This window comes from Pleurodeles waltl, chromosome 10, assembly GCF_031143425.1.
Source record: "Pleurodeles waltl isolate 20211129_DDA chromosome 10, aPleWal1.hap1.20221129, whole genome shotgun sequence".
Taxonomy (NCBI): domain Eukaryota; kingdom Metazoa; phylum Chordata; class Amphibia; order Caudata; family Salamandridae; genus Pleurodeles; species Pleurodeles waltl.
This window is the reverse complement of record NC_090449.1, coordinates 10,405,759-10,424,090: the sequence shown is the minus strand read 5'-3', so window position 1 is coordinate 10,424,090 and position 18,332 is coordinate 10,405,759. Positions and strand designations below refer to the sequence as shown.

Here is an 18,332-nt window from a genome sequence, read left to right as displayed (position 1 = left end):
GTTACATTGTGACTGTTAACTGCCGGTAACACTGTGACTGTTGGCTGGTTACAATGTGTCTGTGTCCGCAGTGACTGCTCGTTACTTAAACAAGCCTTGCTGCATAGTAACCTGAACAAGGTTGAAGGCTCCTCCTCCTGGGAGTACCGGGGCCATGATTACCACTTTCCCACTCTGCCCTTTGCACCAACCTGCAGTTTTACCCCTGCAGAGAGACTGCAGCTGGCTCCTGTCTTATCACCCAAGATAAGGGCATCTGGATGGCACCAGCAGCCAAAGGGCATTCATAATAGTTTGGGAACGTGGATGCTTGATGCATTGGGGGTGGGGGTCATTGAGTGTGTGGGCGGGGTCAAAGGTGTGGCTGAAAATATAATATCTTGTACAGTTTTTTGGTCTTTGAGCGTCAGGTAGTTGCATATAAAATAAAGTGTAGGTTAAATGAAAAATACATTTTGAATAAGTTGTTACTTAGTGGGAAATGCACCAGGGTACATTATGAAACCTCCATTAATGCCTGCAGGGGTCTGTGTGTAACCAGAGAGCCACGGAATTAAATCTTGTTTGTTGCAGAGGAGAATAGTCACTTGTGTAATTTTAGTGCTATGAGGTGGCACCCTGTGACAGAAAGCGCTGTGAATATGCAAGCCACTATTTTAAAATTGCATTAACCACAGTATAAGATGGGTGCTAGAAAATGCCCAAAAAAGATAAAATGGTGCTTCCTGCAGTTTCTTTTACATAACTGTCCCTTCACCACTTTTACAATTAAAATCAAGTAATTCACAGCACAGTTGTTCACTCTTTGCACTAACACTGGAAAAGAATAAGGCCCTCATTACAACCCTGGCGAAGACCGCTGGGCTGGAGATTGCGGTCTCCAGCCTGGTGGTCGTCACTAGACCGCCGACGGTATCAGGACCCTGCATACCGCCATGGATCTCAGGTGGTTGGGAACCGCCATGAGATCCATGGCGGTAGGCACTATCAGTGCCAGGGAATTCCTTCCCTGGCACTGATAGGGGTCTCCCCCACCCACCGCTACCCCCCCACCCCCCTGCTACCCCCCAAAGGTGGCACAACCCTCCTCCCCACCACGACCCCGAACATGCACATATACACACCCCTACATGCACACACCCCCAACATGCACATATACACACCCCTACATGCACACACCCCCAACATGCACATATACACACCCCTACACGCACACACCCCCAACATGCACATATAGACACCCCTACACGCACACACCCCCAACATGCACATATACACACCCCTACACGCACACACCCCCAACATGCACATATACACACCCCTACACGCACACACCCCCAACATGCACATATACACACCCCTACACGCACACATACACCCTGACAACACATACCTGCATACATACAAACAGACATGCACACCGTCCGACCCGCACACATTTCCCATACACACAACACCCCCCTGCACGCATACACTCACTCACTTACCCCTCTACACTCTCACACGCACACCCCCATGCACGCACACAACACACAACACCCCTCCACCCCCTTCCCTAACGGACGATCAACTTAGCTTGTCCGTTGATCCTCCGGGAGGGGACGGGATCTATGGGGGCAGCTCCACCACCAGAACACCCGTCACCAGAACACCGCCACACCGAATCATGGGACGTGAGTCAGTGGGCGGAGTTCTGTTGACGTGGCGGTGGAGGTTAAGCAACCTCCACTTTCCCGCCGTCCGCCAGTATGGCTGCTAGCGGCTTTCCGTACGAAAAAGGACGCCGGGCTGCCAGCAGTCATAATGCGCGGCACGGAATACCGCCACCACTGGCGGTCTTCAGCACGGCGGTACCTCGGCGGTCTTGCGAAAAGACCGCCGAGGTCGTAATGACCCCCTAAATCTCTGTCATCACAAAGCCTGGAGTGATTAGGTCAATGAAAGTCAGTACCCACCCCAAGCATCCTGTACATCTGCAGGTTAACTCAGAGGGCACATTGGCATTTCTTTGAGGTAGAGGATGTGGTGTAAGGGCCGGAGCTGCCAACTTCCAAGCTGGGGAGCTGGGGGCACCGGGTTTGGGTCTCAGCATTGTCCCAACAACCTGTGATCCTGAGCAAATCACTCAATCTCCTGTGCATACAATTCAGCGCCTTGAGACCCTTGTGGGTGATTTGCTGCACTTTACACATCCTAGCTTTTATTTCTTTTCAGGACAGCAGCCCCCCTGACAGGAAGGCTTGTTTAGCTGTCTGCCTGGCTGTGGTTCCACAACACAGGAGACTCCCTGAATGGCACTTCAGCGGAGGCGTTGAAACTATTAATAAACTGGGTGCTCCTCTTTTAACAAAAAGTAGGAGAGCGGTTTTCATAAATTAAAAAAGTATGAGCATGTCATGCGCCTCAGATCCCGCCCACTTCCATCTTCCACCTATGTAGCGCACACATGCTTGAAAAGATTCTAGGCACTAGTCTTGAGAGAGGCCCTACCTGCTGGAACTTGAAAAGTAATTCTTACATTCAGTGTTAAATGGACTTAAGTTCCCCTCCTGGTGAGGGGTAATGGAGGGAGCTGCACAGCTTGTCCCCCCCCCCCCCATTCGCTAGAAGTCAAACCCCAGAATGAAGCTAGCCTAAAATGGCTTTTCAGCACAAATATTCGCTCTGTGAGTTGACCGCCGAAGGAGGGGGAAAGCAATGGACTGTGAACTGCAGGGAGTCTAGTACGGCTCCTTGTCTGCAGCGGTCTGGGTCTATTCCTTGCCTGCAGCGGTCTGGGTCTGTTCCTTACCTGCAGCGGTCTGGGTCTGTTCCTTGCCTGCAGTGGTCTGGGTCTGTTCCTTGCCTGCAGCGGTCTGGGTCTGTTCCTTGCCTGCAGCGGTCTGGGTCTGTTCCTTGCCTGCAGCGGTCTGGACTGTTCCTTGTCTGCAGCGGTCTGGGTCTATTCCTTGTCTGCAGTGGTCTGGGTCTGTTCCTTGCCTGCAGCGGTCTGGGTCTGTCCCTTGTCTGCTGCGGTCTGTTCCTTGTCTGCAGAGGTCTGGGTCTGTTCCTTGCCTGCAGCGGTCTGGGTCTGTTCCTTGTCTGCTGCAGTCTGGGACTGTCTCTTGTCTGCCCGCAGCCGCCTGGGACTGACCCTTGTCTGCAGCAGTCTGGGACTGTCCTTGTCTGCAGCGATCTGGGACTGTTTGTTGTCTGCAGCGGTCTGAGACTGTCCCTTGTCTGCAGCGGTCTGGACTGTCCCTTGTTTGCAGTGGTCTGGGTCTGCCTTTTTGTCTGCAGCAGTCTGAGACTGTCCCTTGTCTGTAGCGGTCCGGACTGTCCCTTGTCTTCAGCGGTCTGGGACTGTCCCTTGTCTGCAGCGGACTGAGACAGTCCCTTATCTGCAGCAGTCTGAGACAGTCCCTTGTCTTCAGCGGTCTGGGTCTGTTCCTTGTCTACAGCGGTCTGGGTCTCTCCCTTGTCTACAGCGGTCTGGACTGTCCCTTATCTGCAGCGGTCTGGACTGTCCCTTGTCTGCAGCGGTCTGAGACAGTCCCTTGTCTGCAGCGGTCTGGGTCTGTTCCTTGTCTACAGCGGTCTGGGTCTGTCCCTTGTCTGCAGCAGTCTGGACTGTCCCTTGTCTGTAGCAGTCTGGACTGTCCCTTGTCTGCAGTGGTCTGGACTGTCCCTTGTCTGCAGCGGTCTGAGTCTGTCCTTTGTCTGCAGTGGTCTGTACTGTTCTGCAGCAGTCTGGGTCTGTCCCTTGTCTGCAGCGGTCTGAGTCTGTCCCTTGTCTGTAGTGGTCTGTACTGTTCTGCAGCGGTCTGGAGTGTTCCTTGTCTGCAGCATTCTGAGACTGCCCCTTGTCTGCAGCGGTCTGGACTGTCCCTTGTCTGCAGCAGTCTGAGACAGTCCCTTGTCTGCAGTGTCTGGGTTTACTCCTTCTCTGAAGCGTTCTGGGTCTGTCCCTTTTCTGCAGACAGTCTGGAGCTGTCCCTTGCCTGCAGCGGTCTGGACTGTCCCTTGTCTGCCACGGTCTGGACTGTCTCTTGTCTGTCTGCAGCCATCTTGACTGTCCCTTGTCTGCAGCGGTCTCGGTCTGTTCCTTGTCTACAGCGGTCTGGATCTGTCCCTTGTCTGCAGCAGTCTGGACTGTCCCTTGTCTGCATCGGTCTGGACTTTCCCTTGTCTGCAGCGGTCTGGGTCTGTTTCTTCTCTGCAGCAGTCTGGATCTGTCCCTTGTCTGCAGTGGTCTGGGTCTGTCCCTTGCCTGCAGCGGTCTGGACTGTCCCTTGTCTGCATCGGTCTAGACTTTCCCTTGTCTGCAGCGGTCTGGGTCTGTTTCTTCTCTGCAGCGGTCTGGGTCTGTCACTTCTCTGCAGCGGTCTGGGTCTGTCCCTTGTCTGGAGCTGTCTGGACTGTTCCTTGTCTGCAGCGGTCTGCATCTGTCCCTTGTCTGCAGCAGTCTGGGTCTGTCCCTTGTCTGCAGCGGTCTGGACTGTTCCTTGTGTGCAGCGGTCTGCATCTGTTCCTTGTCTGCAGCGGTCTGGACTGTCCCTTGTCTGCAGTGGTCTGGGTCTGTCCCTGTCTGCAGCAGTCGGGACTGTCCCTTATCTGCAGTGGTCCGGACTGTCCCTTGTCTGCAGTGGTCCGGACTGTCCCTTGTCTGCAGCGGTCTGGACTGTCCCTTGTCTGCAGCGGTCTGGACTGTCCCTTGTCTGCAGCGGTCTGGACTGTTCCTTGTCTGCAGCGGTCTGTATCTGTCCCTTGTCTGCAGCAGTCTGGGTCTGTCCCTTGTCTGCAGCGGTCTGGACTGTTCCTTGTCTGCAGCGGTCTGCATCTGTCCCTTGTCTGCAGTAGTCTGGGTCTGTCCCTTGTCTGCAGCGGTCTGGACTGTTCCTTGTCTACAGCGGTCTGCATCTGTTCCTTGTCTGCAGCAGTCTGGACTGTTCCTTGTCTGCAGCGGTCTGGACTGTCCCTTGTCTGCAGCGGTCTGGACTGTTCCTTGTCTACAGCGGCCTGGGACTGTTCCTTGTTTGCAGCGGTCTGACCTCTCCCTTGTCTGCATTTCTATTAAATAAAACAGGCACTGGGGATAGCGCCTAGAAGTTTTACGTAGTGGATGATGTGGACTGACCGATCTCCTCATATACGATTTTTTAGTGTGTGTGTGTGTGTGTTATTTTTTCTGAAAACATGAGACTGGCTGCACTCCTGAGGCTGCCCCTCGGCCAGACCTAGAGATGAAGGACTTCAAAGCAGCCGCTCAAGGGGGGGCCTTCACCTGGGACTACGGAGACACCCCCCCGCGTCAAGAAAAAACTGAACCCCTCTTTTTAGAATTTACTTATTTACTAGACGCCCCCCCCCCTTTTTTAGGTGCACTGCCCCCCACCACTTTTCCTCTCTGCTCCTCTCCTCATCACATCTTTTTAATTCCACCCCCCCCCCCCCCCCCCGCGCATCTAGATTTCTTCCTTTCTCATTTTTTTCACGACTTTTTGCCCTTTTTCCGTTTCAGACTTTTTCCCCTTCCCTTACCCCTCCTGCCGCCCACCTCACAACACGCCCAGCCGTAGAGGTGTCTCCTGCTCAGACACGTTGTCTCTGTGACCCCGGGGGCTGGTTCTGCACACGGTACCCTGGGGTTACCTCTTCACCTGTCTCAGAGTCAGAAGAGGCTAGCGCCTACTGCGTACACAGCGCTATAGGAGACCGCTAACCCAATGAAGGGCGTGCAGGCAACCACCGAGATCCGGGGGTGCAGGACGGGCAACTCCTGCCAAATGTAACCCAATAAAGGGGTGCAGACGAGAAGGAAGATCCGGGGGCGCAAGGCAGGCAGGTCCTGGCCTGTGTAAACCCAATAAAGGGGTGCAGACGAGAATGAAGATCCAGGGGCACAAGGCAGGCCCTGGCCTATATAAACCCAATAAAGGGGTGCAACGAGAAGGAAGAATCGCGGGCGCAAGGCAGGCCCTGGCCTATGTAAACCCAATAAAGGGGTGCAGACGAGAATGAAGATCCGGGGGTGCAGGACGGGCAGCCCCTGGCCCACAGGTCCCGGTGAGGGGCCGGGGACCCGCCTGTTGCCCGGTGCCACCCTGGGCCCGCCCGGCCTTTGTCCTCCCCATGGCTCACCTGCGCCTCTCCCTCACCTGCAGACAGTCAGCCCTCCAGGTGTGTGGGCCCCGCCCTCTCTGACAGCTGTTTGTAAGACTCCGCCCCCTGACACCTCACAGGGCTGGGCTCTCACCTCCTCTTCAAAGAAAGACACCTCCCCACCCACCCTCTCCTTCTGCTCCCTCTTCACTGAGGCAGGCACTGGGAACCGGCACTGGAGAGCTGTAGTCACCGCTCGGTCTGGCACTGGTGAGCTGTAGGAACCGCTCGGTCTGGCACTGGAGAGCTGTAGTCACCGCTCGGTCTGGCACTGGAGAGCCGTAGGCACCGCTCGGTCTGGCACTTGTGAGCTGTAGGAACCGCTCGGTCTGGCACTGGAGAGCTGTAGGAACCGCTCGGTCTGGCACTGGAGAGCTGTAGGAACCGCTCGGTCTGGCACTGGAGAGCTGTAGGCACCGCTTGGTCTGGTACTGGAGATCTGTAGTCACCACTGGATCTGGCCACTGGCACTGGAGAGCTGTAGTCACCACTACGTCTTCCCACTGGCACTGGAGAGCTGGAGTCACCACTGGGTCTGGTCACAGGCACTGGAGAGCTGGAGTCACCACTGGGCCTGGTCAGAGGCACTGGAGAGCTGGAGACACCACTGGGTCTTTCCACTGGCACTGGAGAGCTGTAGTCACCACTGTGTCTGACCACAGGCACTGGAGAGCTGGAGTCACCACTGGGTCTGACCACAGGCACTGGAGAGCTGTAGACCCCGTTGGCTCTGGCCACAGGCACTGGAGAGCTGCAGACCCCACTGGCTCTGTCCACAGGCAGTAGAGAGCTGGTGTCACCACTGGGTCTGACCACAGGCACTGGAGAGCTGTAGTCCCCGTTGGCTCTGGCCACAGGCACTGGAGAGCTGTAGAACCCACTGGCTCTGTCCACAGGCACTGGAGAGCTGTAGTCACCACTGGGCCTGACTACAGGCACTGGAGAGCTGTAGACCCCGTTGGCTCTGGCCACAGGCACTGGAGAGCTGGAGTCACCACTGCGTCTTCCCACTGGCACGGGAGAGCAGGAGTCACCACTGGGTCTGACCACAGGCACTGGAGAGCTGTAGACCCCACTGGCTCTGTCCACAGGCAGTAGGGAGCTGGAGTTACCACTGGGCCTGGTCACTGGCTCTGGAGAGCTGGAGACACAGGTGGGTCCGGATCACTGCTGAGAATACGAGTCGAGTTACGCTGCTCTGAACCACAGGCACTGGAGAGACGCAGCCACAGGTAGGCCCAAGCCACTGTCCAGCAGTGGGCAGTAGCCATCCGTTATTACAGGCCCTTGTTACTGGCACTGGAGACCTGTAGTCACTGCTAGTTCAGGCCACTGACCGCAGAGAGCTGTAGTCACTGCTGGTTCTGGCCACTAGCACCTGAGAGCTGTAGTCACTGGTGGTTCTGGCCACTGGCACCTGAGAGCTGTAGTCACTGCTGGTTCTGGTCACTAGAGCCAGAGAGCTGTAGTCACCTGTGGGTCTGGCCACTGTCACCTGAGAGCTGTACTCATCTGTGGACCTGACCACTAGTACCAGAGAGCTGTAGTCACCTGTGGGCCTGGCCACTAGTACCAGAGAGCTGTACTCATTTGTGGGCCTGGCCACTAGTACCAGAGAGCTGTAGTCACCTCTGGGCCTGGCCACTGGTACCAGAAAACTGTAGTCACATCTGGGCTTGGCCACCAGTACCAGAGGACTGTAGTCACCTGGGGGCCTGGCCACTAGTACCAGAGAGCTGTAGTCACCTGTGGGCCTGGCCACTGATACCAGAGAGCCATAGCCACATGTGGACCTGACCACTAGCACCAGAGAGCTGTAGTCACCTCTGGGCCTGGCCACTAGTACCAGAGAGCTGTAGTCACCTCTGGGCCTGGCCACCAGTACCAGAGAGCCGTAGCCACCTGTGGGCCTGGCCACTAGTACTAGAGAGCTGTAGTCCCCTGTGGGCCTGGCCACTGTCACCTGAGGGCTATAGTCATCTGTGGGCCTGGCCACTGTCATCAGAGATTAGTCACCTGTTGGCCTGGCCACCAATACCAGAAAGCTGTAGTTACCTATGGGCCTGGCCACCGTCAACAGAGAGCCATAGTCTCCTGCGGGCCTGGCCACTAGTACAGCTTGGCCACTAGTACCAGAGAGCTGTAGTCACCTGTGGGCCTGGCCACTGGTACCAGAGAGCTGTAGTCACCTGTGGACCATGCCACTAGTACCAGAGAGCTGTAGTCACCTGTGGCCCTCACCACTAGTACCAGAGAGCTGTAGTCATCTTTGGGCCTGGCCATTAGTACCAGAGATCTGTAGGCACCTGTGGGCCTGGCCACTAGCACCAAAGAGCTGTAATCACTTGTGGGCCTGGCCACTGTCACCAGAGATCTATAGTCGCCTGTGGGCCTGGCCACTATCGCCAGAGAGTGGTAGTCACCTGTGGTCATGGCCACTGTCAGTGAATAGCTGTAGTCACCTGCAGGCCTGGCCACTTTCACCAGAGGGCTGTAGTCATCTGTGGGCCTGGCTAATGTCCCCAGAGAGCTGTAGTCACCTGTGAGCCAGGCAGCTGTCACCAGAGAGCTGTAGTCACCTGTGGGCCTGGCCACTGTCACTTCAGAGCTGTAGTCACCTGTTAGCACGGCCACTGTCAGTGGAGAGCTATAGTCACCTGTGGGCCTGACCACTGTCACACGGAGATCTGTAGTCACCACTGGACTTGGCCACTGTTAGTGAAGAGCTGTAGTCATCTGTGGGCCCCGCCACCAGTACCAGAGAACTGTAGTCACCTGTGGGCCTGGCCACTAGTACCAGAGAGCTATAGTCACCTGTGGGCCTGGCCACTATTACCAGAGAGCTGTAGTCACCTGTGGGCCTGGCCACTGTCAGTGGAGAGTTGTAGTCCTTATGGGCCTGGCCACTGTCACTGGAGAGCTGTAGTCACCTGTGGGCCTGAGCTGTAGTCACATGTGGGCTTGGCCACTGTCACTTGAGAGCTGTAGTCACCTGTGGGCCTGGCCACTGTCACTAAAGAGCTGTAGTTACCACTAGGCCTGGCCACTGTCACCAGAGTGTGTCGTCACCTGTGGGTCTGGTCACTGTAACCAGAGAGCTGTAGCCACCACTGGGCCTGGTCACTGGCTCTGGAGAGCTGGAGACACAGGTGGGTCCGGATCACTGCTGAGAATACGAGTCGAGTTACGCTGCTCTGAACCACAGGCACTGGAGAGACGCAGCCACAGGTAGGCCCAAGCCACTGTCCAGCAGTGGGCAGTAGCCATCCGTTATTACAGGCACTTGTGACTGGCACTGGAGACCTGTAGTCACTGCTAGTTCAGGCCACTGACCGCAGAGAGCTGTAGTCACTGCTGGTTCTGGCCACTAGCACCTGAGAGCTGTAGTCACTGGTGGTTCTGGCCACTGGCACCTGAGAGCTGTAGTCACTGCTGGTTCTGGTCACTAGAGCCAGAGAGCTGTAGTCACCTGTGGGTCTGGCCACTGTCACCTGAGAGCTGTACTCATCTGTGGACCTGACCACTAGTACCAGAGAGCTGTAGTCACCTGTGGGCCTGGCCACTAGTACCAGAGAGCTGTACTCATTTGTGGGCCTGGCCACTAGTACCAGAGAGCTGTAGTCACCTCTCGGCCTGGCCACTGGTACCAGAAAACTGTAGTCACATCTGGGCTTGGCCACCAGTACCAGAGGACTGTAGTCACCTGGGGGCCTGGCCACTAGTACCAGAGAGCTGTAGTCACCTGTGGGCCTGGCCACTGATACCAGAGAGCCATAGCCACATGTGGACCTGACCACTAGCACCAGAGAGCTGTAGTCACCTCTGGGCCTGGCCACTAGTACCAGAGAGCTGTAGTCACCTCTGGGCCTGGCCACCAGTACCAGAGAGCCGTAGCCACCTGTGGGCCTGGCCACTAGTACTAGAGAGCTGTAGTCCCCTGTGGGCCTGGCCACTGTCACCTGAGGGCTATAGTCATCTGTGGGCCTGGCCACTGTCATCAGAGATTAGTCACCTGTTGGCCTGGCCACTAGTACCAGAAAGCTGTAGTTACCTGTGGGCCTGGCCACTGTCAACAGAGAGCCATAGTCTCCTGCGGGCCTGGCCACTAGTACAGCTTGGCCACTAGTACCAGAGAGCTGTAGTCACCTGTGGGCCTGGCCACTGGTACCAGAGAGCTGTAGTCACCTGTGGACCATGCCACTAGTACCAGAGAGCTGTAGTCACCTGTGGCCCTCACCACTAGTACCAGAGAGCTGTAGTCATCTTTGGGCCTGGCCATTAGTACCAGAGATCTGTAGGCACCTGTGGGCCTGGCCACTAGCACCAAAGAGCTGTAATCACTTGTGGGCCTGGCCACTGTCACCAGAGATCTATAGTCGCCTGTGGGCCTGGCCACTATCGCCAGAGAGTGGTAGTCACCTGTGGTCATGGCCACTGTCAGTGAATAGCTGTAGTCACCTGCAGGCCTGGCCACTTTCACCAGAGGGCTGTAGTCATCTGTGGGCCTGGCTAATGTCCCCAGAGAGCTGTAGTCACCTGTGAGCCAGGCAGCTGTCACCAGAGAGCTGTAGTCACCTGTGGGCCTGGCCACTGTCACTTCAGAGCTGTAGTCACCTGTTAGCACGGCCACTGTCAGTGGAGAGCTATAGTCACCTGTGGGCCTGACCACTGTCACACGGAGATCTGTAGTCACCACTGGACTTGGCCACTGTTAGTGAAGAGCTGTAGTCATCTGTGGGCCCCGCCACCAGTACCAGAGAACTGTAGTCACCTGTGGGCCTGGCCACTAGTACCAGAGAGCTACAGTCACCTGTGGGCCTGGCCACTATTACCAGAGAGCTGTAGTCACCTGTGGGCCTGGCCACTGTCAGTGGAGAGTTGTAGTCCTTATGGGCCTGGCCACTGTCACTGGAGAGCTGTAGTCACCTGTGGGCCTGAGCTGTAGTCACATGTGGGCTTGGCCACTGTCACTTGAGAGCTGTAGTCACCTGTGGGCCTGGCCACTGTCACTAAAGAGCTGTAGTTACCACTAGGCCTGGCCACTGTCACCAGAGTGTGTCGTCACCTGTGGGTCTGGTCACTGTAACCAGAGAGCTGTAGCCACCACTGGGCCTGGCCACTGTCACGTCACTGGAGAGCTGTCGTCACCTGTGGGCCTGGCCAATGTCACTGGAGAGCTGTGGTCACCTCTGGGCCTGGCCACTGCCACCAGAGAGCTGTCATCACTTGTGGTTCTGGCCACTGCCACTAAAGAGCTGTAGTCACCACAGGGCCTGGCCACTAGCACCAGAGAGCTGTAGTCACCACAGGGCCTGGCCACTAGCACCAGAGAGCTGTAGTCCCTATAGGACATGGTAACCGTCACCACAGTGTGTTGTCACTTGTGGGTCTGGCCACTGTCACCAGAGAGCATGTTCTGTGCTGCAGTTTCTCTTACATGCTGTATGCTGCAGGTCCTTTTCCATGTTCCATGCTGCAGGTTGTCGTCCATGTTCCGTGCTGCAGGTTCTCTTACATGATCAATGCTTCAGGTTCTCCTACATGTTCCGGGCTGCAGGTTCTGTTTCATATGTTCCTTGCTGCACATTCTTGTATATGTTCTATGCTGCAGATTCTCATATATGTTCTAAGCTGCAGGTTCTCTTGCATGTTCTGTGCTGCAGGTTCTCCCAAATGTTCTGTGATGCAGGTTCTCTTGCATGCTGTATGCTGTGTGTTCTCGTCCATGTTCCGTGCTGCAGTCTCTCTTCCATGTTCCGTGCTGCAAGTTCTCTTACATGATCCATGCTGCAGGTTCCCCTACATGTTCCGTGCTGCAGGTTCTCCTACATGCTCCATGCTGCAGGTTCTCTTACAAGTTGTATGATGCAGGTTCTCTTCCATGTTCCGTGCTGCAGGTTCTCTTCCATGTTTCGTGCTGCAAGTTCTCTTACATGATCCATGCTGCAGGTTCTCCTACATGTTCCATGCTGCAGGTTCTCTTACATGTTGTGTGATGCAGGTTCTCTTCCATGTTCTATGCTGCAGGTTCTTTCCATGTTCCATGCTGCAAGTTCTCTTATATGTTCCATGCTGTAGGTTCTGCTACATGTTCCGCGCTGCAGGTTCTGCTACGTGTTCCGTTCTGCAGGTTCTCCTACATGTTATATGCTGCAGGTTCTGCTACATGTTTTGTCCTGCAGGTTTTCCTACATGTTTATTGCTGCAGGTTCTCTTAAAAGTTCCGTGCTGCAGATTCTCCTACATGTTCCATGCTGCAGGTTCTCCTACATGTTCCATGCTGCAGGTTCTTCTACATGTTCTGTGCTGCAGGTTCTTCTACATGTTCCGTGCTGCAGGTTCTGCTACATGTTCCGTCCTGCAGGTTCTCCTACATGTTCCATGCTGTAGGTTTTCCTACAAGTTCCGTGCTGCAGGTTCTCCTACATGTTCTGTGCTGCAGGTTTTCTTACAACTTCCGCGCTGCAGGTTCTCCTACATGTTCAGCACTGCAGGTTCTCCTACATGTTCCGCGCTGCAGGTTCTCTTACAACTTCTGCGCTGCAGGTTCTCTTATATGTTCTGTGCTGCAGGTTCTCTTACAACATCCGCGCTGCAGGTTCTCCTACACGTTCCATGCTGCAGGTTCTCTTACAACTTCCGTGCTGCAGGTTCTTCTACATGTTCCGTGCTGCAGGTTCTCTTACAACTTCCGCGCTGCAGGTTCTCCTACATGTTCCATGCTGCAGGTTCTCTTACAATTTCCTCGCTGCAGGTTCTCCTACATGTTCTGTGTTGCAGGTTTTCTTACAACTTCCGTGCTGCAGGTTCTCCTACATGTTCTGTGCTGCAAGTTCTCCTACATGTTACATTCTGCAGGTTCTCCTACATGTTCCGTGCTGCAGGTTCTCCTACATGTTCCGTGCTGCAGGTTCCTCTACATGTTCCGTGCTGCAGGTTTCTTTCACCGCCTGTGGATTGATAGGGGTGCTCCAGATGCACAGAGGGGGAGACCCCTGTGGAGGGTGAGGCAGCTGCAAGACTTTGCACCCATGAGGCAGACTCCTGCTCCTCCGCCGACGCCTTTACTGCTCTGACGCACCGTGTGATCTGTGACCAGAGGTCCTCCTGCGCAGGGATTCACCTCCTGCTCCTCCCTGCCCCAGTCACTGATCCCTCATTCACCTCCCCATCCCTACCCCACCTCCTCGTGCCCAACCTACCTCCTCCTGCCACCCCTATCCCTGACTGACCTCATCTCCCCCTCCCCTACCTCATTCATCCTGACCCCATCCCTGCTCCCCAACCAACACCCTCTCCCTCTTTCTGCCATCTCCATCCCTGAATGACCTCACCCCACCCCCTCCATCACTGACAGACCTGACCCCATCCCCTCCATCCCTAACTGACCTCACCACAGCCCCTCCATCCCTAACTGACCTCACCCCATCACCTCCATCCCTGACTGACCTGAACTCAGCCCCTCCATCCATGACTGACCTCACCCAAGCCATCCATCCATAACTGACCTCACCCAGCTCCTCCATCGCTGACTGACCTGACCCTACCCCTCCATCCCTGACTGACCATGTAGTATCTGAGCAGGCACTGCTGTCTGAGGCATGTACGATCTCTGTGCCCTGAGAAGGCACTTCTGTCTGAGGCATGGAAGATCTCTGTGCCCTGAACAGGAACTGCTGTCTGAGGCATGTAAGATCTCTGTGCCCTGAGAAGGCACTGCTGTCTGAGGCATGTACGAGCCGTGTGCCCTGAGCAGGCACTGCTGTCTGAGGCATGTAAGATCTGTGTGCCCTGAGCAGGCACTGCTGTCTGAGGCATGTAATATCTGTGTGTCATGAGCAGGCACTGCTGTCTGAGGCACGCAAGATCTGTGTCCCCTGAGCAGGGACTGCCGACAGAGGCCTGTAGAATCTGAGTGCCCTGAACAGGCACTGCTGACAGAGGCATGTAGGATCTGTGTGCCCTGAAAAGGCACTGCTGACTAAGGCATATAGGATCTGTGTGCCCTGAAGGATATGTGTGACCTGAGCAGGCACTACTATCTGAGGGTGGGTCTCAGACCCACAGAGGGCTGTACTCCACCCTCCCTACCTCAGATCTACTCCTGCCCCCCCCCCCATGCAGTGGTAAATCAGCTGTTTCCGTGTTTACTCCCTCCAGAAGGGCCGGTCCTGCCTGGAATGCGCCTGTCCTTCCCTGGCCTGAGGCTGAGGGCGGCACTGCCTCACCTGCCTCACGTCACAGGGTGAGGTCTGGGCAGGTCACGCACACAGGTGAGGCCTCTCAGGTATGTAGCACACTCCCCCACAGGCACCTGAGGCAGGAAGTCTGCTCTCTGAGCCTGAGGTCACAGTGACATCTCAGTGAGCTGAAACACCCTGACATCAGGCAGCTTGTCTGGTGCTTTACTGCTCTAGGAGGGCTGGGGCAGTGTCAGACATATGGCAGGCTGGTGTCTGGTGCAGGGTAAGGCACACACAGGCTGGTGTCTGGGGCAGGGTCAGACACACACAGGCTGGTGTCTGAGGGTGTGTCAGGCACGCACAGGCTGGTGTCTGAGGGTGTGTCAGACACACACAGGCTGGTGTCTGAGGGTGTGTTAGACACACACAGGCTGGTGTCTGGGGCAGTGGCAGGCACACACAGGCTGGTGTCGGGGGCAGTGGCAGGCACGCACAGGCTGGTGTCTGAGGAAGTGGCAGGCACACACAGGCTGGTGTCTGGGGCAGTGGCAGGCACACACAGGCTTGTGTCTGAGGGTGTGTCAGGCACACACAGGCTGGTGTCTGGGGCAGTGGCAGGCACACACAGGCTGGTGTCTGAGGGTGTGTCAGGCACACACAGGCTGGTGTCTGGGGCAGTCGCAGGCACACACTGGCTGGTGTCTGGGGCAGGATCAGACACACACAGGCTGGTGTCTGGGGCAGGGTCAGTCACACACAGGCTGGTGTCTGGGGCAGGGTCAGACACACACAGGCTGGTGTCTGGGATGCCTCCCTCTACAGACTCCCCGCCTGGGGTGGATGTTAGCAGTGTTAGGTGGACAGGATGAACCTGCTGCCCTTCCTGCCAGAGCTGGGTCTGCCCACGAGGTTGCCAGACTGCTCTTCTCTGTGCCTTCATGTTATACACCCAGCACACACCCCACTTCCAATGACATATAAAGGTCACATCCGAGTGAATTTATGAAGCCAGGCTGCTCTGAGGGGCTTGTAACATGCACAGGGTGCACCACTGGGGTATGTTAATATTAAGGCTCCAGTTGCCCGTTTTCTTTTTACTGATTTTTATAGATAAATACAGACAGAAAAAGATGTGTTTCCTGTCTGTTTTTATTCTTAAAAGCGGAAAAATTCGGGTTGTCCTTCATGAATTCCAGGACAGCAGCTGCGCAGATAGACAGCCCGGGGAGTTCAAAACAGCACGAGATTTCCTTAAATACAGCCATGTGTTGACATAGATCTGTATATAATGCTGTTTACCCGAGGGTGTATTGTTTTGTTATATTTGGCTGTTTAATTTGCAGTAACTCAACAGGCATCAAAGTTTGAGCGCATGTTTATCAGTCAAAGAAATGTGGAAATTTACAATTTTATGACTCCTTTTATTCTCAAAACACAAAATAAATGTGGATAAATACAGAAGGAAATGGTTAAAAATAATAATTACCATAAAACTGGAACCATAATTATTATTTGTGATACCTAATACCTCAAGGGCTGAACTCCTAGGTCCTCCTTACAAGATCGCGGGACGGCGATATTCCTGGTCAGTTTTGGGCATCACGTGATCCTGCCCCCAGTGCACCCAATATTACCAGTTTCAGGTCTGTGTTTTCTTTTAGACCTTCGACCACTCCACCCTGTCGAGCCACAAGCGTTGCAGCCTCTGGACACCCCCTAACCAGAACATCCCCCCCCAAATCAACCTCCCCACCCCCAAAAAGTGCCTGGTGCTGGCTGTGGCAACTTTTGAGTTGGACCCAGTTACTGGGAGTAGAGTGCTCTTCAAGCCACTGATCTGCTGTTGTTATTTTTAGGTCTTGCCTGGTAGGCAGTGCTTGCTGTGTGTGTTGCAAGAAGTGTTGGGAGCTCACAGCGGATTAGAGCCCGCCCATTACTTCCCATTGGTTGGCTTCATTGTAACTCATTTGCTTGCTTTCTTTTGTTTTAGCTTGTGTGGGTTTGACTTTCTCTTCATGGGTTTGTCCCTCTCCTGGAGCATGGGCACATTACATGTATCCTTCCACTGCTCAATTTCAGGCACTACTTTTTTTTCTTTTTGTTGAAGCGCTCCACGCATGTGCCAGTGTTTTTCAGCTGTCTCTACCACGCACTTCACCCCTTCACTTTACTCGCAATGGTCTTTCTCTGCCTGTGTGCTTCTCCTCGCCCATGTGCTCACCCTTGTGTGCTTCCCCCACCTCTGCGTTGCGCTCTGTCTCATCCGTTTGCTGTCTCCGCTCCACGTTCCTCTCTGCTTGTTTGCCTACCTGTGCCACCCATTTTGCTTTCCTCCATGCTTTCCTGCCATGTTGCTTCTGCCTGTCCCCATGTTGCATCCCCCCACCCCTGCAGTCTGTGATTCTACCCCCTCCGAGTTGCTTCATCCAACCAGCGTTGCTTCCACCCTACCTATTTCTTTTCTCTTTGTTTACTGATCCAACTCGGAGCAAGTACTGACCCAAAACCCATCCATGTACCTTGCATTGCAGAAACAGGTCTTCCAGAAACAGCCAGAACTTTGAAAGAGGGTCAGTTCCTTACAAACCAGGGCTAGGTCATGATTAGTCATTAAATGCGAATGTATGTTTTATATTGTTTTTGTTTAAAAATATGCTTTTGTTTGGTTGGCTCAGAAAAACAGCAGCTGCCTTTTGATGTCATGAACAGCAACACATGATCTCAAAAACTCTTCATATTTCTGGCCCTATGAACCCATTTAAATATCTCTTTACATTTCTTTGCCTTTTTTTCCCTCTTCCAGGCCCCTCCCAAGGAGCCCCCTTGCTGGTGAAAAGCTTCTCTCTGGAGCCAGGACCTGGACAGGAGCAACGAGAGACCCCTCAGAGACTCTGCTCGGACCCCGGACCCTGCAGAAGCAATGGCACCCCCAAGGAGCCCCCCACACCCAAACCTGTAGCCTCTAAGCGCCCACCTGGCCCGAAACCTCAAGGTAAGGCGCTGTGCTGCTGTTCAAAGGCCAGGGCATGGGAGCCATGTATTCTACAAACAAGTTCAATGCTGAACTCTTGGTAAAGAATTAACAAGGGCCCCCCACAACGCATGCGATTCACTAACAAGTAACTGACTGAGGGCCTGATTTAGAACTTGGCAGACGGGTTACTCCATCACAAATTTGACAGATATTCTATTCGTCGTATTGCAATCCCCGTTGGATATAATGGGATCATAATATGGTGGACGGGATATCCGTTACTTTGGGGCGATGTATTCCTGTCTGCCAAATTCTAAATATGGCCCTTACTCCTGGAAATTCTAGTGTAACAATGTTGTTTACGCTGTCCGTGCCCTCTCAGTCACTGTTTGCCACTTTTCCAACGTGGCCCATTCAGGAGGAGCTGAGGGGGCTTCAGTGTTAAAAAGCGCCTATTTGAGTCTTCGTGCCCCGATCACTGTCCCTAGAGAATGACTGGCATCAGGGTAAGGCCAGTCCTGTGGGGCATGTGTGACTCAAGGGCAGATCACTGCTCCTAAAGAATGACTAACATCAGGGTAAGGCCAGAGGTGTGGGGCATGTGTGACTCAAGGGCAGATCACTGTTCCTAAAGAATGACTGACACCCGGGAAAGGCCAGTCCTGTGGGGCACGTGTAGCTCAAGGGCACAGGAGAGAGATGCTTCTGTGAGCTCACTCACCTGCCAGGTACCTTCTTTTGACATTCAGGGGACTGCAAAGTCAAAGACTGAAGGCTCAGTCTTGGACGGTGGTGTGTGGATCAGTCCATAGTACATTTTCCATGTGTATCAATCACTATAACTATATAGCACCCAAGCAGTGCCGCTGTCTATGAAACTCTCATCCCTGGGAGACGGTGCAGTTGTTGTAGATTGAGCAGCACAATGGCCTCTTGTGTGACTATAAAGGGCATCACCCCCTGCTAGACCGGGGAGTAATGTACTTACGTCCAGGCAGGATTCACCTGGGTCGTTGGTTTCACCAAAGTTTGCT

General features: G+C 54.5%; 1 protein-coding gene across 6 annotated transcripts in view; it reads left to right on the top strand.

Annotated features, from left to right (window-relative positions):
* Positions 1–18,332, top strand: part of FGD1 (FYVE, RhoGEF and PH domain containing 1) — a 226,642-nt gene that overhangs the window by 136,986 nt on the left and 71,324 nt on the right. For 4 of the 6 annotated variants that reach the window (XM_069209353.1, XM_069209352.1, XM_069209355.1 and 1 more), the window contains exon 2: positions 17,128–17,316. In XM_069209353.1, coding sequence (XP_069065454.1) covers positions 17,128–17,316 — 189 coding nt within the window. Of the gene's footprint in view, positions 1–5,981; positions 6,352–17,127; positions 17,317–18,332 lie in introns of those variants that run through there. The other 2 variants (XM_069209351.1, XM_069209350.1) reach the window with 1 other exon arrangement.